Genomic DNA, 21,256 nt, shown 5'->3' with positions numbered 1-21,256 from the left:
GACGCGGCGGCTCCTGGCTGCCTTGCCCTAAGATCACCATCATGACAATATGAAATTCGGGACATTAAATTTTGATCAACATTACGTAAGAAATATAAACTTATAAAGTTTGAAGAAGAAAGGAAGCAAAGATTGAAGAAGTATATAAACGATTTGGGTTTAAATATGTATGTATTTAACTTGTAACTATTAGTAGAGTAGAGCAGAACATTTGTAATCAATAATTTGGTATGATATTTATGTGTAATCGTTATGAATTGATTCATAATTCAAGTTAGTTAGAATTGAAAAATACGAAACATTGATTGCTTCCTACCTCGTAGTATTATTATAACAGGTGGGCACAGTTAATCGAAAAGTTAACTTCGTTAATCGTTAATTCGTTAATTAAAAAATTAACTTCGTTAATCGTTAAAGCGTTAAATTCTCGAAAATTTTACGCAAGTTAAAGTTAATCGTTAACAGTTAACCATACCAAAATTATACATACTAATTTCGCACTTATTGTGGTGACACTTATTTAAAATAGTAATTTGACTGTACATTCTATAACATATTAGTATTAGAGACAAGTATGAATGCATTATAGTATATTTCATTACGAGTGCGGAAAGCCTGTCATTGCAAAGAGTTCCGACAAATGTCTACCCGAGCCGAGGCGCAGCCGAAGGTGAGGGTTGACAGTAAGAACCAGTTGTAATGACAGTTCCGCACGTGTACTAAACAACTATTTTAATACGGTTGCGAAAAAATTAAGCAATTTAATAGAATAATAAAAACACAATAAACTCAACTAACTAAAATGTTTGAAAAATGGCGCCAACCGTAAAAGAATACAAACAAAGATTTTTTTGTTTTCTTCACCCATTCTGGGTAGGCAAAGGGAACTATGCCCAAACAGCAAAAAAATAAAATGAAACCTAACCTAATTCATTGAATCAAATCATTAAATCTGATATTGTAACAAATTAGGAGCTTCTTTTTAGAAATATTTGCATGAATCATAAAAACTTCAATGATTTTTTTTTGTAAAAACTTCGTGGTTGGTTTTTTCTTTTTTTAATAGATTTTAATAGACATGATTTTTACAGTTGGGAAAGAGAAGGCACGAGTTTGGAAAAACTAAAGAAAAAGCACGAGTAAAAAGTGTTTTAATACAGTTGCTCAAAAAGTGGCGTATTGCAGGGGCGAAGAGCGTTCGGAATGTGGGCTATTACATACTCGTGCTTTTATATACTCGTAATGAAATATACTATTTCGAACCTTCTTTTGTTTTGGTCCTGTTGGTCACATCTTTCCCGGATGCTCTGATGCATCACACTTGCACGCGAACTTCACATATATCAATTATCAACTCGTTGGTTCACCATTCGAGTCGCCGACAGTCGCCCAACATAGTTGAACTTACGAGCGTGGCGTGGCACGTAATTTAAACAAAATGACAGCACGTCTCCAAGTTTCTAATTTAACGATTAACGGACTTTTATTAACGGAAGTTGAGTTTAACGGAAGTTAACAAAAGCGTTAACAGTTTTTGAAGTTAACTTAAAAGTTAATCCGTTAAGCAAAATGTTAACTTCGTTAATTGACGATTAACGGATTAACGAGTTAATGCCCAGCTCTGATTATTATACGTCATAGAGTAATCCTAGACAGTGCTGCTTTATTATATACTTGCAGTTGTCCGTGACTCCGTCCGCGCTGACTTAAAAAATCTAGTAATAAATATAGCCTGTGCCTGTGCAGTGTAGCTTCAACAGTGAAAGAAAATATTGTTATAATATTAGTTAGTAAGTTGTCGCAAAGTATAGTACTCGTACCTACTTATGCTAACGAGATGTTAGAGTTTCCTTTTCTTGTAAACAAAAGATTCGCTAAACCCTCTAACCCTTTAATTACTGTGACAAAATAAGATTGTTTTCAGAGTTTTGAAATTACGGTCAAAGTCAAAGTTGTAGTCCGAGAAAATTGTGAATAACATAATTACTACGCGCGGGCAACTGCAAGCTCTACATACTGCGAAGTGGCCGGGCCGCTTTTCATCGAGAAATAAATACATACGTTGTAAATAATCATACACGCACACAACATACATTTCGCACCTTTTTTGGTACGACATATTGTATAGATACAAAAGAAACAACGTATAAAATTTAATATAGCTCGCCGTTATGCGAACTATAATGAAAAAAAAAAACTTGAAGAACACTTAGGTTTACATTAAATAAAAAATATTTAAATACAAAGATTATTTACTTCTTCGTTGTTACTTTATTTTTTTAATACATGTTATGTGTCTTTGTTTATTTCGGATTTAAAAATTCACAGACTTAAGGCAGCGCGCAATTGACTCGTGAACTGTAATCACCGCTTATTATTTTAAGGATATATACATGACCGTATGATAAAAACATTGACACATTTGTATATTAAGAACCAGAAACGGAAATAAATATACGGAATTAAATTAAAATATATCAAAGAAATGAGAAATTTCCTGGTACATTCAATATATAATATATATTAAATTGCTGTTTGTTGCAACAAGAGCGATGTAAATATAGATTATTAAAATGTGTTATGTACTCGACAATCTTGGATAAACATTTATTTACAAAACTTTGCGCGTTATTACGATTGTCTTATCTATTAACCTATAAACTCTGCAGCAATAGTTGTAACCGAATAGCATTCCATGTCGTAATTTATTCGTTCTTCTTCGCAGTTAGTAGTGAGGTTACATTGCCAAATGAAAGTAAATAAACATTACATTCGTGAGGTAAACATGCCTCTAGCTCAGACTGGTTTGTGCAATCACTAAATGTACACTTAGCTATAGCAAATACTTTCTAAACTTAATCGAACCGAGCGACGTTGCAACACCATAAATAACTTAAAAGAAAACAAATGTCACAACTCTACCGGCGTTTATTATAGTCTAGCTGTCGCCCGCGACTCCGTCCGCGCGGCATTAGAACAAAAACTTATTAAGTAGCCTACATGTTCTTCCAGACTATGTTCTACATCTGTGCCAAATTTCATCAAAATCTGTTGAACCTCTTCGGAGATACCTTCAAACAAACATCCATCCATCTAAACTTTAGCATTTATACCTATAATATTAGTAAGAAGTCAGATTTATTTACTAGTAGGTACGTTTACGAAGTCACATAAATTAGATGATAAATTATCTATTTTATGAACATACCTAATGTGAAAAGGAGCGCTACAAGATATCTGATAATTTCTAGTATAGCGATGTAACCGCTGCCAATGAAATTCAAAATCTGCACATTAGGTAACTTCTTTTGTTGAACAGAAGAAAGAGAAAGACTAATTGTCCTTTCCAACACATCTCACCCTTTTAATCCTTTCCTAATTAGAAAAGGGCAAACAGGGACTAAGGAAAGAGTACTCCTTTCTTCGTGCCTATTACTTCTTTATTTTTTCTTTCCATTCTTCTTATCAATATCTATGTATATTCATAACCTTTGGGTGGGTGATAGGAAATAGCCGCGCTTAAGTTTGCTTCATAAAAATGTTACGAATGTCGATTTGCAGATACAAAAAATAACTATCACGATTCGATCTTCTTCGACCTTACGAAGATCGCACAAAACAGAAGGATACGAAGGATATCCTTATAGTTGTCCTTAAACAACTTTACCCTTATTTTCCTAGAAGTTACGGAGGTGATGCGTATAGTACTATTTGACTAGATAATGTCATTTAAATATGTTTAAATATTAATGTTGTATCATCATCAATACATAGTATAAAACAAAGTCGCTTTCGCTGTATGTCCGTATGTATGCTTAGATCTTTAAAACTACGCAACGGATTTTGACGCGGTTTTTTTTAATAGATAGAGTGATTCTTAAGGAAGGTTTGTATGTATAATAAATGCATAATATAGTAGAGAAACACTGATAAATTTAAAGTTTTCTAATGTGATGTCGTAAATAAGCACGTTTTTTTGCGCTTATATTGCAAACGCTGGCTGAACCCTACGAGATAGATCAAAATAATGTACTACAGTATTGTTCACCTTAAAAAGTTCAACAAAAAAGTCCGCGATGGTATATATCTATCTCTTAGGGATAACCCAGCATAACCATTTTTATTCTTTTACGAAGTGATTTTAAACAATACAGCATTAATCCTTATCCATTTAAGTACCTTAAATAAATTGTGCATTTATTCTGTAGTAGGTATATTTTGCATTGCACCCGTGCGAAGCCGGGGCGGGTCGCTAGTATTATATAAATGGATTTTAGTGTCAGTATACATCTTTGCAAAATTAAGATTCACTCCAACAAGCAGTGACATCTATTTAGACAACCTCATGTTGCTCTATAAATATGTATAGAGCAACATGAGGTTGTCTAAATAGATGTCTAGATAGATACTAAATAGTAAATGTGTAAAATAGATTTTGTGTTTTGTAACTTGCTTTAGTTGTAATTCTTGCTTGTAGCTATTTTATTTTTTCCATGTAATTAATAAAACAAATGCGTGTTTTTAAGTATGAATAATTCGTTGATAATTATTGAAAGCTATTTTGCGAGCATGAAATATTCATTGCAGTAATTTCAGCATATAATTGTGTGTGTATTTACTATACACGAATTAAAAGAACGACGCAAAGTTGTGTTGTGAGGGAATGCGTACTACTTATGGCATTGCTGTACTGAGTACACTGGTGATTCATTTCTCGGAATTGACCTTGCTATGAGTCATTCGTTGGAAGGCAGAGTCGGGGATACCGCGCCTCACGCCTGTCTGCCGGCTGCTAGCTAGACGCACTTCGTTTCTGCGAATATTTTAAAAATATATAACTAAAATAGGTCGTGCTAAAATATAAATTGTAATTTAATTTAAGATGTGCAAATTTAAAAATATATGTAAACAAAAATCCTTTTTAAAGGAATATTAAATTCGCCAATTGTAAATATTTTTGTGCTTCTAAAGTTGGATATAATGATAACAACCATGACGTCATTCATACTACTGAAGGTGAGTCAGTAATTATTATCTACAAATTAAATAAATAAATCTTTTCTAGAAAGCCATAGGTTGATAAAAATAAATTTCTAATCATTTTAAACTTAAAAAAGTTTGTTAATTGACTAAAGTTATCTGACGTTTACAGCATATAACCCAAGTAAATGGAAATGGTACTCAAATAGCACCTATCTCTTTCTGTCACCATAAAACATACGTAATGAAAACAAGGATGCCTTTTTGTGTTCTTTTATTTAGATAATTCGGTTAATCATTTGTCTATTATCATTGGTTAGAAAGAAATAGGACGAATAAATTTTCTTTACATTACGATACGTATCAAAGTATAACTATAAAATGTTTTGTTTGTAAATTGTTTGTTTGAAACTAAAATACAAATGAGCGGTATCAAAGGAATTGACATAAACTGATTTAAACTAACTGTGAATTATTTATTCGTTCAGTAACTCACATTGTGCAAACTGTTCAAAAAGTTTTGATGTGTGACACTTACAAAGCAGGTTTCTTTCAACTTTCAGACTAATTCTTTTTTGTTGAGGATGAACAGAGAAGATAATGTAAACTGGTTTCATGGGAAAATATCGCGAGAAAATGCGGAGATACTATTAAAAGAAGGTACATAATTATTAAATTAATTGAATATATATACTAAGTTGACTTTTTAAAACTTTATGTTTTGATACAGAGGGTGAAGATGGTGTTTTCTTAGTTCGTGAAAGTAATACATCACCTGGAGACTATGTACTTTCTGTTTTGCATCAGGTAAAAATATTTTTCATAGTTTTATAACCTCTTTTACTTCTAGTAATGACATTCTTTCTCTACTTTTTGTACAATTTTAATTTAATTGTGTGTCCATTATTAAATTAATCTGTTGTAAAACTCAATCTAAAATACATTTGGGTTCACTATAGTTATCATACCATTGTACAAGTAACTTTTATTCAGGGAGAAGTGGTACACTATCAAATACGGAGACATGGGGAAGATGCGTTTTTCTCCATAGAAGAACATACAACAGTGCATGGATTGGATACGTTGATCCAGCATTACCGTGGAGACTCTAATGGCCTTGTTACTCGCTTGTCTGTGGTATGCAAAGGACAACCTCCACCACATGAATCTAGGACACAAGGAACTACAAACTTATTACATCGGTAAGTTATCTCTAATCTATATATATATATAAGAAAGTCGTGTTAGTTACACTATTTATAACTCAAGAACGGCTGAATAGATTTGACTGAAAATTGGTGGGCAGGTAGCTTAGAACCAGGAAACGGACATAGGATAATTTTTACCCCGTTTTCTATTTTTCATTCCGCGCGGACGGAGATGCGGGTAAAAGCTAGTATGTTATATATCTTTGGTAAATTTAAAATAAATTAGATTCCAATTAGAATTATATTTCAGCGAAATCTATACTTGGACTTACTATATCATAACTTGGACCTTGTTAAGTTGAAATCCTCAGTTAGGGGGCGTCCATAAATTACGTGAGGTGTTTTTTTTAATTTTCTGCCCCTCCCTCCCCCCCCGGTGAGATGTCGTGAGATTTTATTCAACCCCCTCCCCCATCTCCCAATCTCACGTGAGATTTTTCAAAATGTGAGTTTCTTACGTAAACGCGTTGGATTGTCATTGTAAAAAGAAAAAAACAAATTTGCTTCGTGCTTTTATTTACGACTAGTTAAGACTAGTAATCAATGTTGCTGAGAGTTTAATTATAAGTGTAATAAAAATGTAACAATAGAATATTTAAATCGTAACTACTTAGATTAAAAAAGAGTATCTACTCTAATTCAGTCCATGGAGAATCATGCGCGGTCTCAAGAGAGACTATTGGAACCAACATGTCCATATGATTTTCAGTAAAATCATCTGATCCTTCAACTTCGTTCTGATCTAGCCACTCTAAGCCATTGGCACTTGCACAAAGTAATTCATTCAACATCTTTATACTATTTATTTATTAAAAGATTTTACTGTGAAAATATATTTGAATATATTATAAATAATTGATGAATATTAATTTTTTTCTTTGAAATTATTTGTTTTAATGACTTAATATTCGTATTAAAAACACATATTAGTATTTAAGAAAATTTTATTAAATACTAATAAAATTTTATTCACATGGAATATAATTTTATTACTATTAACTAAGTTTTCTTTTCAAGTCCAAATAAACTTTTTTATTACTGTTAAATAAAATTTTCTCTCAGTGTATAAAACAAATATGGTGGTTTGACAGTAAGTAAATGTATAACGTCGAAGTATGAATGAAATTATTTTCTATTGAACGAATTGTGAATGATCTTTATCGTATTACGATTACGCTTAAGATTAAATCTTATGCATGTACAATCTGGATTAAATGGACCAAAATAGTATAATTTTTTTTTGTTTCAATCAGAAAAAAAATTGCGTGATATTTGCAGAGACCCCCCCTCCCTCCAACGTAAGATTAGATGAGATTTGACGCGACCCCCTCCCCCCCTTAAACACCTCACGTAATTTATGGACGCCCCCTTAGTTGAGAGTAAAAAAGCACCCTTCCACTGAACCCACAAATACTAAGATTGTTGAATTATTTAGACTTTTAACTAAAACAAAATGTTATTTTTTTGTATCTTACATTACTCTATGTGATTTACACATAAAACAAGTGCTCTTATGTATTTCTGCTTATTATATTCTGAATTAATACACTTGTATACTATGTTGGGATTAAAAATAAATCTAAGTTTGAAATTCAGTATATTTGGTTGCATTTTCATGTCAAAAGTAAAATAGTAATTAAAAAAGAAAACCCAAAAGGTATAATTTAAAGTGGCAAAAAAACAGTCTAGTAAATGTCAAGAGAAGAAAGTATATAGACACAGACTGATTTAGTGTTATAAAGAAAACAATAATTTGAACTTATTCTAAATATAATAATTATAAGTACATCAAAATCACAGATAAATGTACATTTGTGAATAGAAAGTCGAAATACACATTGGTACATGGCGGTATTCAAACCGAGGACCTGTGCATTACAAGTCAAGTGCTTAACCTCTGATATTACAATCATGTAAAAGCATTTGCTAATAGAGGTTATATTGACTGAAGAAGGAAGTTCTATTAAGACAAGTGTCATATGAATTGTCCTTAATTTTCCTTCACTTATCCTTATACAAAGTGACTCTGATTTATAAATGTGCCTGTTGAAGATTATCGCATATTGAACAATTGATTTTCATTGATTCTTTCTGAAGTTTAAGAGCATTGTCTTACATTTGTTTCTATATGACCTATAACAAGATATTGTAATATTTTTCACTCAATGATATGATATGACCATTCTATTTAACAAAAGGCCTTACAGGATGTCCTTTATTAAAACATCCCACTTAACTAACTCTTTTTAACAGGTAGTCATGTAATATATTTTCAACTGTTTATTAATGAAAACTAGGAGTTCTTACTAAAATTATACATGTGAAAGTTTAGATGGATGGATGTTTGTTTGAATGTATCTCCGGAACGGCTCTATGGTTTGCTGAGATGGCTGGCTCTATGAGATTCAACACAGATGTATAACATAATCCGAAAGAACACATAATATACTTATTAAGTTCTTTTTTAATTCCGCATGAATGGAGTCGCTAGTTATTAATATATTAAAGTTTACAATGTACCAACTAAAGAGTAAAAAAGGTCCTTGATATTGTTATTTATTACATTGGCAAATATAGTATTAACAAAAGAGGTCTTAAAAATAATTTCTCATCCAAATATGGACACAAAACAGACTGGTAAGAAATAAAAACATGCGACATTAAAAAAAAGTGTATTGAGTTGAGTTGCTACCAACATACAGGTTATTGCCCTTGATTTTTACATGCACTGCAGTTTATATGAATGTGATATAAACACTGACAAGTTTATTGGTGATTTCCTGCTTATGTAGTACTCAATATATTTCCACTGTATGTTCAACTCACATACAACATTCATAAATGATAAAGTCAGCTGCATACAGAAAAAAAAATACCAAGAATAACATTGTAATGAATATTAAGTTAACTCCAACTTACAATAACATAGTCAGCTTTTATAATTAACACAATAGCTTTTAGAGATTTTAATTATCAATAAATTTTAGATGCTTATCAATCTGTTTTGATCTCAATTAGATATTTAATGTAAGTATGAGGCGTGAAATTTTAATGAGATTCAAGACACAAAATTATAAATTCCGATAAGGGTTAAATAGTTGTTGTTCTTTATCTGGCCCTACTTCTCCAATAATTAAATACTTCTTCAAAGTAGTAGTTGCACATGTGGTGGAATTTGTTATTATGTAAACATTGAATCATAATTTAGACTACATTAAAATTAATTAAACAATATACCTGATTAAAATGTTGTACAAATAACATTAGTCATACGCTGGGAATGTTTTGATGGTGGGGTGAAGAAAATCTTAACTACAATTCAACCAGATACATCTGTGTTTGACAATTGTGAATCATTGTTTATGTTAAATGATTCACAGCAATCACACGGTCGCTTCTCAATTACGTTATTTTTGTTTGAACATCTCATTATGAATGGAATGTTAAGTAGCCTTTGCCAGACATTTGACTACTGTTTAATTATTGAGATTAAACATGGTTATCTGCATATTTAAAAATCATTTAAATATTTGTTGTACATATATTTATCAATATATAAATGTGTTGCAATTGGGGAGTATATAAGACAAGGTGTCTTGTAGAGTTGAATTTGATAAAATTACATTCCCAAAAACCTCTTTAAACAAAGTGATGTAAGGGTTCTGTTTTTCCCTTTCCTCCCCTAAAAACTAGTATCATTTGTTTTTACTTGCTTTTTTTACATCTTTTTAATGACATTGAGAACAAATAAACAGTAATTTTTTTTTCAGGGCGACGGAGGCTGGTGAATTTAACATCGTGTCTCAGCTGTTAGCGTGCGGGTATCGCAGTCGTGACGCCAAGAACCAGGACGGGCAGACGGCCGTGCACATAGCCGCGCGCGCCGGACGCGATGACATACTCGCTAAACTTATAGAAAGCGGCGCCACTGTCAACGTTCGGGACTCGTTCGGATACACGCCTTTGCATGTAAGATATTGAGTTATTTAAAATTTAAAAAAAAATGTATGAGAACTGCTTATTTTCAACTCTTGTCTATGTATAATGAACATAATTTTTTTATTTTGAGAAAATTTTAATTTTAATGTGTTAAAAACTATTTTTTTTATTATGACATGTAATTATGTTGCCAGTACACATGTCAGAATAACTTGCCAAGTACAACGGAGTTGCTGATCACAAAGGGCAATGCCAACTATCAGATGCGGCACGCGCCCACCGGCAAGGTCCCTCTACACGATGCCGCACAAAAGGGACATATTGAATGTGTAAAGGTATGTTACATAAGTGATTTTTATATACATATTTAGAGAAGTAAAGAGTCATATTTCACAATATCTAAATGTATTGAGTACATACAATCACTATTACAATCCAAAGTATACATAATAAATTAATATTTTAGGTCCTTTTAAAACTAAACGCGCCTTCGCGTCCTAGGACAATAGCTCAGGACACGCCCGCAGATCTCGCCAAACATTATGGACATACAGAGTGTTATCAGTTACTAAGTAAGTAATGCGTTATTTGTCAAAAAAAAAATACTCAATAGTAATGTGTCTTAATTAATTTTGTATTTTGTAAAATTATACAACCAAAAACTATTTTCTTTTAGAAAACCATACACCAGATCCTCCAAAGACAAGTAAAAGTCAGTGGTACCACGGCACCCTGAACAGAGAGGAGGCGGTGAAGACGCTGGAGGCGTTCTGCAAGCAGCAGGGGTTGGTGGAGCGCGCGGCAGATGGCGCCTTCCTCGTGCGCTACAGCGAGCGTCACGCCAACGCATACGTACTCACTATGCTCAGTGAAAACGCACCTTATAACTTTATTATTAGGAAAGAGGTAATATATTTAGTTTTTCCTACATTTAAAAACATATTTTAAAGTAAATTAAGTGTAATCTATTAAAATTATAAATGGATTTAAAAATCTTCCTTGTTAAATTTTCGAAAGCGCATAGAAAAAAAGTTATTTCAATTTTATTTTTGATGTTCGAGCTAAGTTTAGAAGATTTGACAAAATATTGTTTTGTACATTGAAGCCTCTATTGCAGGGTCAATGGCTGTACATAGACGACGGACCGTACCTGGAGTCGCTGGAGCGGCTGGTGGAGCACTACGGCCGTGTGCCCGACGGTCTTCCCACGCGCCTCCTCATCCCCGTCCCACCCAAACCCAAGCCGCCATTGCCTGAGGTAAATACCTCGTAAAATTAACCAAAAAAAAATAAAATAAGAACACATCTTAAGTCTAAAGGAATTCAAATGTTTTTAAAGTTTATTGGAACGGACTATAGAAATTACCTCATTTATATGTGTTTTAAAATAATTTCAGTTTTCAACAATGCCTCGTACGAAGAAATCACCGACACGAGCAGCGATGAATCAAACTTTATCATTAGTAAAGCGGGACATCTTGGGAGACACGCAACCTTCGCCCGTACCACCAATCTCTAATAACAACGCCTTTGATCTGCTCACGAGGAACCTCTCCTTCTGCTCGGACTTCAGCAATGACTCCATCAATAACAATGATGATGTACAAGATAACGAGACGTACAAAGTACCTGTCAATAATAGTGTTGTAGCATCACTAGTTGAAAATTACAATGAAATATCTGTCAATTCTGATGGCCAGCTATCTACACTGCAAGGTAATTTACCAATACATATATCTATATATATATATATAAAAGAAAGTCGTGTTAGTTACACTATTTATAACTCAAGATCGGTCGAACTGATTTAGCTAAAAATTGATTGATGGGATAGCTTAGAACTAGGAGACGGACATAGGAACTTTTTTATCTTGTGTGCATTTTTTTATTCCGCGCGGACGTAGTCGCGGGTAAAAGCTAGTATAATATATTTCTACTTATAACGATGGTAGTATAGTAATAGTTTGTACTCTACCATACTAAAAGGGTAAACTTAAAGCCATAACTTCTGCACAGTATAAAGCTCATCATTAATTTTTAATTGTCATACTACTCCATGGTTTTTTAGTCTTAAAATTTATAGATTTCTATACAAAAACCCATATTGAAAATGTTTAATATTCATTCAACTATCTGAAGTAAACTAAGATGAAGGTTTCGTAGTGTATTTCAGTAACACAAATAATTTAATTATCTATAGAATTTATTCCAATGAGCGAGTTGACGCTGGGGGCGACGTTGGGGGAGGGTGAGTTTGGGTCAGTGGTGCGCGCCACTTACTGCCCCACCTCCCAGCCGGGGCACGCCCAGCCTGTCGCAGTGAAGACGCTGCACGCTGTGCACGCCGCCACCAACAGGCACGAGTTCCTCGCCGAGGCCAGGCTCATGATGTCGTTGCGACATAAATGTATTGTCAGGCTGATTGGTGTCTCATTGGTTAGTGGAACATTTTTTTTTTATAGTATTTGAAAACGCAAACAATTTACAGTTTTTTTGGGAAGTTTAAACTAAAACAGAAACATATGTCGTTGGACTGATGAAATTATGAGAGGGACGGATGAGATTTAGACTATTGTTACCTAACCTATTATGATACATGAAATGACGGCCTTTTTTAATCTATATATATAAAAGAAAGTCGTGTTAGTTACACTATTTATAACTCAAGATCGGTCGAACTGATTTAGCTGAAAATTGATGGGGAGGTAGCTTAGAACTAGGAGATGGACATAGGAACTTTTTTATCTTGTATGCATTTCTTTATTCCGCGCGGACGGAGTCGCGGGTAAAAGCTAGTTAATAATAAAAAATACTTATGAGTATGATGTTGAAAATCTTTTTTTTTTGCTAGCCTTCCATGTAATTTTAGTTGTATAATTTTAATTTGTTGCAGGGTCCGCCGCTGGCGATGGTGCAGGAGCTGGTACCGCTGGGGTCGCTGCTGCAGTACTTGCTGCGTCAGCCGGAGCGCGCGTCTCCTGGCTACGAGCTGCGCCTGTGGGCGTGTCAGGTGGCCGCCGGCATGCGGTACCTCGAGCGTCGCCGCTTCGTGCACCGCGACCTCGCCGCCAGGAATATACTGCTTGCAACTAGGTTACTTTTTATTTTTGTTAAAAAAAATATCTTTAGTTTATTTCAAATATCTTGGCAGAACCACCTACAAATTTGTACGGAAGATAAGACCCGCCAAGATATCTAAACATATTTGAGGAAACCACTTCTTGGGTTGAATTTATTAAATTGTTTGTTCGGAATGCATTGTTTCCCATATAAAATATTAATTTGTATGTATTTATTGTAGACATCAAGCAAAGATCAGTGATTTTGGTCTGTCGCGCGCGCTGTCGTCGGACAGTTCGTACTACCGCGCGAGTCGCGGTGGCAAGTGGCCCATCAAGTGGTACGCGCCTGAGGCATACAACTATGGCACCTTCAGTCACGCCAGCGACGTCTGGAGCTACGGCGTCACACTGTGGGAGATGTTCTCATACGGCAAGCAGCCCTACGGTGACATGCGCGGCATCGAGGTCAGCTTCCACTTTCTTTATATAATACAGTCAAAACCGTTTATGGCGACATCGTTTAGAACAACATACCGGTTAAATTGACCAAAATCAAAGGTCCTGGCTGAATGTTATATACATATCTTTCCTATTAATACCTGTCACCGGTTGTTACAACTATCGGTTTTTACGACTCAATATGAGTAGTCCCTTCGATGTCGTTATAACAGATTTTGACTGTATTGTAAATTGTACAACCGTGCGATTTTCGCGTAGCTTTCTACAGCGTACCGCCGCGTTGTGGAATGAACTGTTCTCGGCGGTATTTCCAAACCGCTACGACTTACGGTCCTTCAAGAAGCGAGCGTATCACCATAAAGGCCGGCATCGCATCTGCGATTCCTCTGGTATTGCAGATGTCCATGGGTGTCGATGAACACCTTGGTGTTCCCGCTGCTCGTTTGCCCTCTTATAAAAAAAATATTGACCATGTTGCTTGTAAGAGTTTATCTGTAGTGGTCGGTTTAGCAATAATAATTTTTCGATTTTTTTGTTATGTAAAACCTTTGAGGCATGGCTGTAACAAACTTGATAAAAACCAAACCCTTAATGATCTAAATCGTGTATTTTTTTGTAGGCAATACAAGTTGTGGAAAGTGGTCAACGTTTGGAAAGACCGGAGGACTGTCCGGACGAGATCTACCAGGTGATGCTGGACTGCTGGGCGTACAGCCCCGACCTGCGGCCCACATTCAGCAAACTGGTGGATGTGTTCTCGCAGCATCCGGACTACGTCAACATCAGCCAACTTGCGCTCGACAGTGATGATGCGACGGTGTGATGACTTACACGCTGCCACTGCTTGCTCAGTGTACGTGTACCTTTACGTTTGTACAATAATGTATGAATGGGTTGTGTCTACGATCTGTATGATTGATGTATACATAATGAATCAATGTAGATTTTTTTTTACAAATATATCAATTTCTCAAAACAAAAAGCTTATGATAGCAAAAAACTTGACGTCTAAGCTATAGTCTATTTTTGAAGTGTCACATTGTATGTATATGACAATAATGAGGAAATTTACTTGAACAAAAAAGGCCTCCAGAGGCCATATTTCACCTCACTAATGTACTCCAAATTAGACTTCTATAGGTTATAAATGTTTATAAATAAATAACTGCTTTATTGTAACATTCATATACACAATTATGTGGGAGCCTTGGTACCTGAACTAGGGCAAAGCCCTGTGTTTCAGGAGCCAAGCCTTTCCCACTATTATTAAATTGATTTTACATTTAGTGACAAAAGTAAAGGAACCACTATTTATAATTTTGAAAATGAAGTTGAAAAAAAATAACCAACTTTTTTTTACTTGCATTTTTTTATTTTATTGTGAAAGCATTTATTTATATGTTAAAAAATAGTCATACGTTTTTAGATAACCCATTCATACTATAACATGTAGCAAAGCTCTACTATTATTTACATTCTGTTGTCATCTCAAATTTTATTTAATAATTTTTACAAATATTTCAATGTATTACAAAGTATTTTTGTATATTATTTAAGTTCAAAGCTTTATTAGTAATTTTATGAATGACTAGTGCCTAAATAATATAACGTTAAAGATATGTGAGCCATAAAATTGTAATCTTTTGGTTTTTCGGGTAAATATCTTAAAGCATTTTTACAGTACAAGTGTAAAAATATCTCATAGAAACGAGTTTTTATTTTTTATATATAAAGCATGCCATGATGTGCCTGAATATATATATAAAGTTGTATATAAATAAGAATGTATTACTTTTAAGACTTATTAACTTAAAAGTAAATATCGAGGGGTGAAAGGCTATTTGTTTTAAGCGACATTTTTTTGCGATATTGACTTATATATATATATATATATATATATATATATATATAAGTTGCTTAAAACAAATAGCCTTTCACCCCTCGATATGATATAATAAAAATTAGTTTATAGAATAAGAGAGTTAAAAATTCCGTTTTGACGTACATTTGTTTTAACAAAAACGTTAGTTTTAAATAAACATTTTTAAGTTCCTGTATTTGAAATAATTAAGTTGATTATTGACAATTTGATACCTTTAATATACATTCCTTTTTAGCGATGTATTTCAATAAAACAATTTACAATATAAGTTATTAATTTTAATATATTTTTATTATTAATTAATTATATAATATAATGGTTTTACTAAAATAAGATTTAACAATATTTTCTATTAATTTTCAAATTTTATAACACAATGTAAATTAAATATGAAATAGTGTTGCCAGAGGCATGCCATAGAGTAGTGTGATTTGATTTTCAGTTGCCATTAGGTTGTGTTAAATATGTACAAAATTTTATTTAGTTACCCTAAATTGTATCTGTTTTTTTTATTTAGGAATTTATATTAAATTCTATTTAATACGAGTCTGACTTAGAATTATGAAGATATATAATTTTGACAGATATTTTTTTTTAATGTAGAATGGAATTGTGATATTGATATTTATAAAGTAAAAATTAATCGTATTTGTTTCGTTTTATTTATCATCTTGCTGTGTTTTTTTATGAATTCAGTACTTTTGGTAACTTAAACTTTTCTTTCATTAAACTACGTCTTAATCCATACACAGTTTATATTAATTTATTGATAATTATAATAATCTATACAGTTTTCATTCTTGACAAAGAAAATATTATTTTTATCTTGGAAGAGATAATAGAAGCACAACAGACAAGAGGCAACTTAACAAAGACCAGACTTAGTGCATTCACTTTAGTGTTCAATCACACTAAAGTTGAATTTATTTTTTTATCTTATCTTAACTTTGTCATTATTTTATATTTTAATACATAAATAGAAAATATACAACTCTTTCAAAAATAATTTGTTTTCATATAGTTTCTGATCTGCAGCCACTATTCTTTTTTTTTGGTATCTATTGAATTTGGCATTATTCTAAATTCAGTTAATGGCAAGAGCTTAACTTTTAAAATGTTCTATCTTAAAAAACTTAGTATTACGGCTAGGTTGCATTCATTTTAAAACTACTATAAATAATTATGTTTTCAAATATCATTTTTTTTTAATTTAAAGTGCCTTGAAACCTTCAGAAAACTTCTCTTGACTACATTTATTTATAGACCTAAGTATTAATTCTACATTCACTGTAAGGCGGGGGCGGGGTCTCTGACCGATTTTGAACTCTAATCGCATCAACTTGTAGCGCAGTTTCCCTCACACGCTGCCCGCTGTCAGGAGCTTCCCTTTCAGGTAGAGACACTTGACGTCGGTACTGAGGTGGAGTTTCCAAGTTTGGATTCAAAATATTGTTCCATAACAAATTAGCTCTCATATCACTGTCGTTAAGTCTACGTGTTCTTCTGCGTTGTTGTCTCGTGTCGGTACGTGAGCAAAACAGATTGCCACATTTGCAGAACTGTCGCAGCCATATATAAGTCCCGACCACACCGATAGCGAGACCCACTTCTAAACCAATAACGAACGCTTGAAACGCCGAGAATTCTTTGTCGAATTTCTTAAAAGGTGTCAAAGGCGTTGTGGATTCTGGCGCTGGTTTTGTATCATTATTCTTTGTTATGTTCCAAACGCGATTTATATCAACTGGTTCTTTAGTTTCTGTTACAATTGAAATCATTTTTTCTGACATTTTTGGTAGTTTCTTCTTACATTGTCTCGTGTACGTTATCCCTCGAGACACAATCCACGACTCGACAGCTATGAAACTGGGATTGCATTGCCAATATTCATTACGCAGTTCTATTCTCTCCAACTTTCTCAATGGACGTAAAACGTCTACATTTATGGAGATCATGTAATTTTCGCTTAAATCTATCTTCTTTAAATTCGGCAGCCGAGTGAAGAGTCTATCAGGCAATGATTTTATACGGCAGTTGTTCAAATTTAATATCTAAAAAGAAAACAAAAACGTTTATGACGCATTTTAATAAACATTTTATGCAATTTGTTTTTCTTAAATTAACGGCTGAATTTTAATATAAATTTTACCTGCAAATTCGTATGCATTAAGAATGGTTCATTTTTGAGATTTTCAAACACATTTCCCGATAGATCCAACGTGTCCAGCTGAGGTGTATCCCAAAACAGATCGGCTGGAATATAACGGAGCCTGTTGCTGCTCAGATCCAAATAAACTAAATTGTCAAGGCCTGCAAAAGCGTGCAGCCCGATCCAAAATATTAGATTGTAAGATAAATTTAGAATCTGTATCGATGTGTAGCCGAGTTCCTGAAAATGTGGTAAAAATCAAATGTCGAAATTTAAGAACTAAATATCTTTGTCACTACTTTGTAATGAAAACTTCTACTTTAAAGCGGAAAGATTATACATTTTGATTGCGACTAAATAAACCTAAATAGCTTTAAATTTCTGCATTATTTATAACTTAAAGTAATTAATATTCAAAATGAACAAAGCTCATGTTTCCTTACCTTGAAGCAAAAGTTGTCAAGTTCACTAATAACATTATGGCTCAAGCTGTACACTTGAACTTGTTTGGGCACCCCCACCCCTACACTCACGATGTTCTGATCCACGCACGTCGCTCTGTTCAGTTCATTCTCCATGTCACAGTCGCATTGCTTAGGGCAAACATTTTCTCCCGCACACGCGACAATGTACGCAATAATAATAAATAAAATCAACCCCATTTTCCTTGTGCCACTACGCTTTCACAGTAACTCAGCATTATGATTTACTGTTGATTCCAATAACAAGTTAACTTTACTGACGCATACTTTCACACATAAATAGAGCAATGTAAGAATCGCTGTCTTCGAGTGTATATACAAGATAAGATAGCAAATTATCTTTTATATATATAAGTATAGATTACTTTTATTCGTGCTAGTTGGATAGCAAAGGTGTGGTCCTATCGAAAGAGTTCAGTATTATGTTTAATTTTTTTTTATCTTTAACGAAAATTGTAACCTAAAAATTAAAAAAAACATTGTGTTTCAACGGTCATAGGTTATCTGAACGATATTTTAACCTTCATAAGATGAAGTTTAGTGGACAGAAATTTTGTTTTAATTTTTTTTCCTTATAACGAATTTTAAGCCTATCCTTTAAAACGAGGTAGGTAAAAACTGTGTAAACATATAACATCACAAAGCTCAGCTAATAAGCTCTAATAAGCTCAGCGAAAACAACCGAAATTCACATTTACAAACCAAGCAAAAATTTAGTTGGCATTATTAAAATCTTTCAATACTGGTAACAAAAAGATAAATGACTCATTTAGTGTTAATATTATATTTACATGATTTAATATTGATCAATCTTATGTGAATATATTAGAGTTCTGCCTGTGCTGCGTGGAGTAGCAACGCTTCATTGTATAGTCGATGCTTATAACAGCGTTCCTCACGTCGAACACTGACGCATTGATCGACTCAAATGTTCCCGCCAATCTATCTACCGCCATAGCCTAAAAACATTTTTTTTTTATTTTATTAATTGTCACACTCAGTTCTTTGAAGGATATTTAAGCAGCCCTTTAGTTACCATTAATTAAGACTGAAAAATAAAATTTAAAGCAATTTGGGAACTATTGGCAAGTAGTTTTAGCACATTAACACAACATAAATGGCAACCCAATAATTGATGGCAAAAGTATATAAGAAATAAATAGTGTATTTTTAACGCATATAAGCTGGCAATAATTATGTATCTTCAAAAATACGTACTTATAACAACAAGTGTTTGAATTTTTATTAGAAAATGGATGGAAAATAAAAGTTACCTGTTTATGTGATGCCTCAGCTATTTGTTCCAGAGCTTTAGAACTGTTGAGAGTAGCTTCAGCCATTTGGGACAACGCAAGAGCCTGTTGGTCCATAACATCTACCTGTAATAAAATACACATCTTAATATCTATGAGTTGAGTTTATGTTTTTTTTACTTCGCTACATCTATTTAAATCCATGTTAACTACTTACTAACTTTTACATATTTTTCAGTAAAAAAATTAATGAAAAAAAAGGTAACAAAATTGAGAACCACACTTTTTCAAGTCGGTTAGAAATAAGATGCTGCAGAGTTTTTACTACTTCACATATTTTAATTACTGATTAAACATACTAATTTCTCCATCACATTCACGTGTCGTTCGTCCGTATCTGTAGACAGTAACCGGTTAGCACTGCTGGGGAATCCAACATCTTCATCTTTTCGGAATATATTTTCCATGGCGACATCATCACCATTACACGCTTCTTGTTTGACAGAACTCTTTCTTTCTGTCAACAAATTTCACCATTAAAGATTATATTTAATGTATGAAACAAGCAAAAGGCGGTGCTTTAGGAGGGCTTATGAAGCTTTAGACCACATTACCACATCTATAAATAAATCGAAATTACTGTACTAAAGCCCAAATCTGTATAAATAAAGTGTAAACATAGTGGGAAGTAAGGCAAGAAGAAGAAATAGATTTTAAAATTAAATTATACATTGAAAAACAAATACTGGTTTAAATTTGTATTACAATACCTAATACAGTAGAATAAATCATGAGTAACTTACTTGTATGCTTAATGTTAGGTGTAAGGTCTAGAATCCTTAACTCCAGGACTGTCAGAGGATCAGTTGATCGACCTTCAGCTATTTGCTTCTGTTTCAATGTTATACTTCGTCTTTTGTCTGACCAGAACTACAAGAATTTACCAATATAGATAGGAGTTACATTTATATTTTTACAAGTAGGCTGTTTAAAAGAGTACTACATACTGTTTGTAGTTTTTATAATGATCTTTTGTTGCTTTGTATAAGGTTTCATTCTAAAAGAAGTTACTGACAGTGCATTTAGTTTCTAGACAGATTAGAAATTGGTATTTCGTATTTTATATTTACTCCCAGTTCCTAGCAAGTTATAAGCTAAGTTAGTTATTAATAAAAAATAAAAATACATGCATATTTTACCTTAATCCAACCTTTTACTGATTTTGTAGTACCTTGTAGATCATTAACTATATTAGATAGTTCCATCCAAAGGCTTTTAAACCTTTCATTACTCATACTGTCCTTCTGTCTTCGGTGAGCCAAGTCTGGATGTTTTTCCATGAATTCCACAATTGCTTTCACTTGGACAAATGAAGGTCTGGATACCTAAAAAAATTAAAATGAATAGATTCAACCCAAACGGGATACAACCTAAAAATATCTTTATTTATATAAAGTAAACACGACATTAGATTTGTTTTAAATTTACAAGTACATTATACTTACACGGCCTGCATTTTCCGGTATTTCAGAGTCATCTATATCAGCCATTTTTTAATTAAACTTTGGTTAAACCTAATTTTATTTTCAAAAACATTAACATTTAACAGGTAGCTGTTAAAATACTGATTATGCTATATACTATATAATTTACTTCTTGTAAAGTAAAAACGAACTATATCGAAATTATAACTAGTGTTTTAAAATTTATGCGAGATTATGATTTTTGTTAAATTTTATTAAACTTTTTGACAACTGTTTATTTATAAAAAATTCGATTTGACAGTGATAAGTGGTGACAGATGACAACAACCAAAATAAACTCACAAGAGTAAGTAAATAT

At 33.0% G+C, this 21,256-nt stretch overlaps 3 protein-coding genes across 3 annotated transcripts; 1 reads left to right on the top strand and 2 right to left on the bottom strand.

Moving 5' to 3' along the window:
* The first annotated feature begins 4,900 nt into the window (after positions 1 to 4,900).
* On the top strand, positions 4,901 to 14,586 carry LOC106709247 (tyrosine-protein kinase Shark). Its single transcript, XM_045680949.1, has 14 exons — positions 4,901 to 5,016; positions 5,544 to 5,640; positions 5,711 to 5,787; positions 5,974 to 6,182; positions 9,959 to 10,157; positions 10,322 to 10,462; positions 10,594 to 10,699; positions 10,804 to 11,033; positions 11,245 to 11,385; positions 11,525 to 11,843; positions 12,328 to 12,563; positions 13,021 to 13,220; positions 13,429 to 13,654; positions 14,268 to 14,586. The coding sequence occupies exons 1-14, from the start codon at positions 4,981 to 4,983 to the stop codon at positions 14,469 to 14,471; spliced, it is 2,421 nt and encodes an 806-aa protein (XP_045536905.1). The 5' UTR covers positions 4,901 to 4,980; the 3' UTR covers positions 14,472 to 14,586.
* A 2,157-nt stretch (positions 14,587 to 16,743) lies between these two features.
* On the bottom strand, positions 16,744 to 18,540 carry LOC106709280 (leucine-rich repeat transmembrane neuronal protein 4). The gene is made up of 3 exons (XM_014501049.2): positions 18,123 to 18,540; positions 17,680 to 17,919; positions 16,744 to 17,581 (listed from the first exon to the last, which is right to left on the bottom strand). Exons 1-3 carry the CDS (start codon positions 18,339 to 18,341, stop codon positions 16,796 to 16,798), a joined length of 1,245 nt encoding a protein of 414 aa, XP_014356535.2. The 5' UTR covers positions 18,342 to 18,540; the 3' UTR covers positions 16,744 to 16,795.
* A 399-nt stretch (positions 18,541 to 18,939) lies between these two features.
* On the bottom strand, positions 18,940 to 21,145 carry LOC106709290. Its single transcript, XM_014501059.2, has 6 exons — positions 20,920 to 21,145; positions 20,614 to 20,799; positions 20,218 to 20,344; positions 19,774 to 19,931; positions 19,436 to 19,540; positions 18,940 to 19,120 (listed from the first exon to the last, which is right to left on the bottom strand). Exons 1-6 carry the CDS (start codon positions 20,962 to 20,964, stop codon positions 18,974 to 18,976), a joined length of 768 nt encoding a protein of 255 aa, XP_014356545.2. The 5' UTR covers positions 20,965 to 21,145; the 3' UTR covers positions 18,940 to 18,973.
* Positions 21,146 to 21,256: the final 111 nt, after the last annotated feature.

This window comes from Papilio machaon, chromosome 2 (assembly GCF_912999745.1).
Source record: "Papilio machaon chromosome 2, ilPapMach1.1, whole genome shotgun sequence".
Lineage (NCBI taxonomy): Eukaryota > Metazoa > Arthropoda > Insecta > Lepidoptera > Papilionidae > Papilio > Papilio machaon.
This window is presented reverse-complemented; position numbering and strand designations above follow the sequence as displayed.